Consider the following 7,882-nt stretch of genomic DNA (forward strand, 5'->3'; position numbering starts at 1 on the left):
AGACCGTCTACAAATAATTGATATTATTCTATAAAGTGATACATTGTTAAACATGAATACAAGGTTTTTTTCAGTGTGGCATGCATAGATTCAGCTTTTTGTGTGCTTATCATACTTGCACAAAAGTATTGTTTTCCATATGCCAATGCCCACTTTTCTTTGTCTGCATATAAATGTTGTAACCACACACAGTCTTCAAGGTCGTACATTTGAATCATTTGCTCCCAAACAAATATAAAGGTGACCTCGTCTATGCTCTCAAGTATACATTTTCTAAACTTTTTATCAAACCCTGTCTTCTGATTAAAAATGTGTCCTATGTTCTTTGCTGCATTTTGAAAGATATGCCACAAACATAGGTGATGATGTGCATATGGTCATACATGAGACACTGCAGGCGCAATTGCATGATCACCATATGTAAGTACAACTCCAGGGTGCTTCTCATTCATTGCCTGTGTAAATACTCTGAACAACCACTCAAAGGTTTCCTTAGTCTGGTCATACAAAAAAGTGTCGCCTAATATGCAACTCCGTGAGTGATGGTTCACTCTAACAAACTGTGCAAATGACCATTGTTCCGTATTAATCTTCATTGTCGTATAAAAAATAAGCACGTCATTGAAGTATTTATAATCTACTCTTGACTTTGAATCTTCCTAAAACATATTCACAACATACCCATCTTCATCCAATTGCATTGCACTAAAGAAACCAGGGTCATTGCTTGAATGCTTCTATAGGTAATCAACCAAAGAACATATTCCTCAATTCTTCATGTTGTCTGATCTCTTCCTTCTCAAGTGGTTTCTTAGATCCATAGGTGTGAATGGTACATTCTCGCGACCACCATTTATGTGCGTGCACAAATTGTATGTCTTTCTTGGTGCAATGCCGACGCTATCAGCTATTTCAGCAATTGCAGTATGCGCTTCAGTTACTTTACGATGTGACCTTAACATAGGAGTCATAAATAAAGCGGCTAATTTATGGTTATGATCATTGATTAAAGTACAAACTACATATTTCTCATTCAGAAGTCTTCTTAACACCATTCTCGCTGGACAACTACATCTTGAATCTGGCTTGCTCCTTGTTGGATTTTTACTTGACTTCTTTCAACCTTGCTTAGAACAAACATATGCCTTTCTCACCATGACACCCTATGCATTTTTTGCCCAAGAATACATTCTAACACTGAAGCTAAGTTTTAAGGCATAATCATTATAAAATTTGTATGCAGCTTCCTCATTATTAAACAGCATTCCCTCTACGGGAACAGAGTCAAGTGTACTATCATGTAGACTTGAGGTGCCTGCACCTTTGTCAAGTGCATTGTCATGATCGTCTACCTCATTATCGAATTGCATTTCGTCTGCTAAAATATTCAAGTCAAGAGTGAATCCAATGCATGCACCCTTCTTATCATGTGCATCATTAGTGCACATATTCACTTCTTCAGGTGCGTCGATAGTATGGATGTTCGTTGCTCCATGACTTTCCAATGATTGAGATACATCATATGCACTACAACTAGTTGATATGCTCAACACTGTCATAAGCAAAATATCAATTTGTGTTAGCCAGCGCATACATTTACTACAATTTATTCAAGACGCATATAACAACGGCTACTGATTAGTTAAGTAAGTCAAAGAAACGATTGAATGAATCACAGTATCAAAGCAACAACATAATATCTTACAAATTGATAATAACAAACACAACCATATCTCACAAATCGGCACTAGAAAACACATAATATCTTACAAATCAATATACGATAATTCAGCATAATATATTACAAATCGGTATATGGCAATTCAGCATAATATCTTATAAATCAATATACGATAATTCAGTATAATATATTATAAATCGATATTAACAACCAAAACAATATCTCACAAATCGACACTAGAAAACACATAATATCTTACAAGTCGATATACAACAATTCAGCATAATATATTATAAATCAATATTAACAAAAAAAATAATATCTCACAAATCGATACTAGAAAACACATAATATCTTACAAATTGATATACGACAATTCAACATAATATATTACAAATCGATACTAACAAACAAAACAATATCTCATAAATCGACACTAGAAAACACATAATATCTTACAAATCGTTATACGACAATTCAACATAATATATTACAAATCGATATTAACAAACAAAACAATATCTCACAAATTGATACTAGAAAACACATAATATTTTACAAATCGATATACAACAATTCAGCATAATATCTTACAAATCAATATTAACAAACAAAACAATATCTCACAAATTGATATACATGTTACTACAACCGTGATTTGCGTTACATTGCATATACTGAGTGAATGGACGATATCGGATAGGGTAGAGGCCCTTGCTCGCATTTGTAACCAAGCATTCTTGTCAACAGATCCCACTACCTTACAAATATCTTCAAGTTTTCAACCGTCAAAACGATAAAATCTACCTGCAATAACAAAACAGTGCCTTAATGACACTCACGATGACATACGTTCTTTAACAATAGCATGATGACATGGAAAGATACTCACCATGCTTTAATGGCACTTGTTGGAATGTTTGTGTGTCATGCTTTTTTCCATACTGCCTAACGAAAATGAAGAAAAAGAGAAGACTATAAAAATAGATGGTCGACAAATCCCCCTATGACGCCCACCAATGATCGAACCAGTCGTTCGATTTATAGTTATCTCCACGAGGTAGGAACGAACCCGAAAAAGTTTTCTATCTAACACAAGGCAGAAATGAGAAGGCGTTCATATGTAACACAAGCTAAAAACAAAGGCGGAACATGCAAATCTATTTACGGGGAGTGGGAAGATATTTTCGTCCAACGCATATCTATCTTACAGGTCAAAAGCATATCTACCTTTTTTATATGTTATTTTATTATAAAGTCATCGTGGGCAACATTGGCATATGAATTATCATGGGTCTCAAGATATTCCTCTGTACACACCGAAACACGCGAATTTGTGTTCCGGGGAGAACACATTACACCCTCTCCTCTTCTAGACATAGAAAGAGAGTATTGTTGTTTGTCAAAGAGTGGTCGGAGTAGTCGCCCAGGACATGATGAGGATATAAAGTCATGGGCCCATTGTCAGTCCCTTTACTGAAAAAAAAAAGAGAAGAAAAGAATAACGAACAAAAAAGAAGAACGAAGGGGGCCAGGTGACCTCACCTCCACCGGCCGCCGCCCCTTCGCAGAACGCCACCAAGAGATATCTTGTCCCTCGACCTGGCCGCCGTCCCTTTGCCGGCCACCGCTGAGAGAGAGAGAGAGAGAGAGCTCCACCCCTCTGGCTGCAGCGCGCGCACACACACACAGAGAGGAGGGGGGTCGGGCACGCCCGTCAATGCAATTTTTTAAAAAAAATTTGTTCCCCACGTCCTGCTATTTTTGTAACAGGGGTGGTGGAATGAAAATGACACTCATCAACATTTGAAAAAAAATGTCTTTCATCTTTTTTGTCCCGCGCACCATCAAACATAGCCAAAGGGATGATCCCCATGGGTTTTAAACTCTTGCCCCCATCAACTTGGTTTTATATAGTTGCCGCTACTAGATGATTAGAACCCTTTGGGCTATTTTGATGCATGATTTTGTTATCCAAATATTCTATAAAATCTAGTGTAAGGACAAATTAAAACCATTTTATTTTACACTAGAAAATAAATTATCGTCAACATTGTGATGTTCCAAAAGCATCTTAACTTGTAAATGATACAAACAAGGAGACGACAATGGTCTCAACATTATTCCATAATAGATTCCCAACATAGTCATGTGAACCTTCAGGTAAATTCGGAAGCTACAGATCTAGCGATTTGCGCGGAGCCTAGTCTAGAATATTCTCAAATTGCTTCAGATTATGATTAACAATATTGAGCCTATTATGTTAATTTTCCGTTAACCAAAGCTTTAGGGGGTCTTACACAATTCATGAGGATAAAACATTTTGATGAGTTGAATGACGAGCATTAAAGGGGATGCCTATTTTGTCATGGTTTCCATATTTTAAAAGATTCTTTAGATAGCAAACTTTGAAGATGGTTAATTTCCTGTTTGTTAGAAACCCTTCGAAAGTGAGAAAGTGATTCATTTTGGTATAGAAAAAATACCTTTTCATATAACGTTCAAATCAAACATGAGATGTATTATCTCAAGTCAATGGGAAAATAGATGCTGGTCAGAGAGATTTCCATGGGATTTAAAGGCACACCTCCTTCAATGTGTGAATTCAGTTCCCATAAAAAATGTTCCCGCTCATATTCTGTGCATATCTTTTTGCTCTCTCCTAATAGAGTTTGATACTTTGATTGCAAGTGAATAACAGAGTCAAAACAACTTTACTGCTTCCATGTGTGCAGTTAGACGTGTGAAAGGTACTGTAAAATATAAAGGACTCTTTTGATAAAGTCTGCTAGAAGTTTACGCGTGGCAGCAGAAAATCATGTTCCTCCTTAGCCATGGGGTCGTTTTTCTTACCTAATACTCAATATGGTTTCATATTGGTGGAAATTTCATAAAAAAATTCTAGACATCATTGAATTTTTAGGCTTTCAATTCCACAAGGCAGACATGTGCTTGCAACTAGGGATGCACACGAGCAGAGCCTAGGCTGTTCCAACTCAGCTCGATTCAAAATTCCTTTGTCCAAGCTCGGCTCGAGCTTCAATGATATTTCGTAAAATAATCTAATAATTGTTTTTGCGAAGATAGGATTCGATCCCCCACCTCTTTAACATTAACCTAGTGACCCACCATTAAATCAGAGCAAGTCTTTTTATTTGTTGTCACTAGAAAAATTTATACATACTAAAAATTTTGTAGATTAGAACGTGCGGCAAAAAAAGGTAAATGATGTGATTCAAACCCAATACCTTCTCAAGAAAAGACTAACGCCCTACCCATTAGGATAACAATGAACTTTTGAAATTATTTACAAACATATATATATATATATATATATATTGGGTTCGCAATGAACAGAGCCTTATTGGGCTCGACAGGTTGTTCAAGCTCAGTTCGATAGCTCGTCCGAACTTCATACACCAGCTCAAGCTCAACTCATTTACAAAGCGGGCAAGCCCGAGCCGAGCTTTAACCGAGCCGGCTCGGTTCGGTGTGTATCCCTACTTGCAACACATGTTGCAAAACATGCTATATCAAATACCAGCTGAACTCCTACTTCAGGCTCAAAACTAATAACCAACCTTGGCGCAAGCTGCTAATTGACATGCAATGTTATGAAAAAAAGGTGCTTTATTTTGTTCATGCATACACATATATACTAGTCAGGAAGCATGAGATAACACTAAGAGCAGACACCAACCAAGGTGCAGTCTGAAGTGAAGCTCCATCTAGTGCTATAAGAGCAAGCACTGAAACAATAGATTTATGAAGTGACGTTGGTAGTCCTAACTTGGGATCCATGTTGATCATCATTATAACCTAAAGTTTTAGAAGCTAAAGCCCCAAAACTCTTGAGCTTCTGCTGCAACATGTCGCGTAGGCCACGGTTGTGCATAGGAGCAAGGTGAAAACCTATTGAGTCAAGGAACCAGCCGCTGCGCCCATGGAAGCCAACAAAGGAGCCACCATCCATAGAGATAGAGAAAGGGGTTCCCTGTTCTACACCATAGGGTCCCCAGCTCCTCTGGTTACTCTTGAAGGTGAGCGATCTGATCACTGGGGTTCCTCCATTCACCACTGGACTATAGAATCCACTAACCATAGTTAAGAATTCTTCTGGGTAATGAAGTTTTATCTGCAAAAAAAAAATAATATACTAGTATGCAATAAGATGAAAGAAAAAAATGTAGATGGAGAAAGATAGAAGTGAAATATGCCCATGACTCAGTTCAATAACCTCAAATTTCTTCAAGGTTCTGACATGACTACATCAATGCGGACTAACCCAAGCTTAGCATGCTGATATGACCAATATGACAGTTAAGATAAGTTCAAATTCATATCTGAATTGGGTTCACAAGCTTTGTTTGCCACTCTCATACTCTTCAAGAACACTGAATACGGACAAACCAAGTTTGATCAAGTCACAGAACTAATAGAGTAGGAAATGATGGTGAGAGAGACATAAACATGTTTATGAATTCATTTTTCTGATCAATCAACTACTGCTTTGTGCATTTAGTAATGTTCCTACTAGTACCAGAAACTGAGTACTTCAAATTCATTCTACTACCGAAGAATGCTTCTACTATCAATAGAAGTTGAGTTCATGAACTTGGTTACAATTAATCATCAACCATAGAACATTTTTAGTATCACTAGGAAGTGAATTCATGAACTTGGGAGCATATGTGCTGTATGCATATACTTGAGTGATAAATAAAGTCGAGATTCTTACTTGAGCCGTATGTTGCCCGCCAGCCCCGCCGTGCTTCTCGGCAAGCACGGGCTTCCCGTTCAGGTCATACTCAATGCGGATTGAGTCGACGCAATAGTTGTACACCAGTTTCATCTCTCGGATTCCTGTAAAGATACCATCATCCCAGTCTGTTCCACCACGTCCACCATGAGCATCAATTTTGATTGCCTTTCTGTTTGACCTTTTCCCAGGCTCCTTGAAACACAAAAGAAAGGGAAACAAAGAGCTCAGATACTTACATTTACACCGATTCGGCCGGGGCCCTAATTTTGCTGAACTGGGTTTATCAAAACATAACAAAACCAAGTTGAGACTTGATCAGTATAGGCTGATGTTACTTGGTCATGCACAACCAAGTCCATGTGGGTTTCCACATATATATGTCGCTCACCCACTTGACATGATCCCTATATGATTGCCAGTACTTTTTGGAAGTTTTCCACTATGCCAAGATATGGGCCAGGGTTACATCGATCAAAGGTGAGCGTGCTAACGATCCAGGCAATACATGGTCAGGATCTATTTTCGTAATAATTGCTTTTGTAGAGTTCACCATTAGAGGTATGTTTGGGATCACATGAAACACGGCCAAGTTCATGAACTCCTATATTTCAGCAAAAAATGTTAAAAGAGTTCATGGACTTGATCACCTTTCAAAGAACATCTTTTGTCAGCGAGACTGCGACCTTGGAACTTGCCCTCATTCATGTGTCGGGCTTAGAGTACATGGATCCTCGGCGGATTTTCTTTGCAAGGAAATGTTCAAGTTTTTGTGAAAATTTTGTTTTTCGGAAAATATTGGAAAAAAATCAGTGTATTCAGAACCAAAAATAAATAAACTGGTTAAAATAGATAATTATTTGTATATAAAAAGCAAAACTAAAAAATGAAGATTCATCAAATAGCAATAAAATTATGATTTTTATTTGAAATAAATGGCAAATTGAACTAACACCTCCACGCTAATCAAGTTGCCCAGATCTCCCAAGCCAACTCAAAGACATGGAACAGTGCTAGTAGACTAGGAGAAGACTAGAACAATGAACAGTTGCCGATTAGAACATACCATTCTGCTGGGGCGTAGAGAGAGAGAGAGAGAGAGAGAGAGTTATGAATACATAGCATAGTAACATATGTATGTATATATATAAGCAGAAAAGAGACATAAAGAGAATGAACAGCAGCCAAGTATTTAGTATCAGATTCCTCATGGTTTATGATTGAATGGAGAATACAAGGGAACACATTTAGTTTAAGAAAACGTTTTTATCTTGATGCCCGTCTCTTGTATAAAGCATCCGTGTACCATCTTTGGCCCAGCACTATGAACGACTGTCATTTTATGAAGTACTCTTTTTAACAAAATGTTAAAAAGCTAACAATTCTAGCCGTCCGCTTAAGAGACCTTGATAGGAAAAAACATGCATGGAATCTGCATTTTC

At 37.5% G+C, this 7,882-nt stretch overlaps 1 protein-coding gene across 1 annotated transcript; it reads right to left on the reverse strand.

The window, feature by feature from the left end:
* Positions 1-5,297: 5,297 nt before the first annotated feature.
* Positions 5,298-7,519, reverse strand: LOC149830034 (jacalin-related lectin 19-like). Its single transcript, XM_090015687.1, has 3 exons — positions 7,507-7,519; positions 6,420-6,632; positions 5,298-5,816 (listed from the first exon to the last, which is right to left on the reverse strand). Exons 1-3 carry the CDS (start codon positions 7,507-7,509, stop codon positions 5,445-5,447), a joined length of 588 nt encoding a protein of 195 aa, XP_089871813.1. The 5' UTR covers positions 7,510-7,519; the 3' UTR covers positions 5,298-5,444.
* Between the last annotated feature and the right edge of the window lie 363 nt (positions 7,520-7,882).

The sequence above is a fragment of the Nuphar pumila genome, chromosome 8 (assembly GCF_984573655.1).
Source record: "Nuphar pumila chromosome 8, dmNupPumi1.hap1.1, whole genome shotgun sequence".
NCBI lineage: Eukaryota > Viridiplantae > Streptophyta > Magnoliopsida > Nymphaeales > Nymphaeaceae > Nuphar > Nuphar pumila.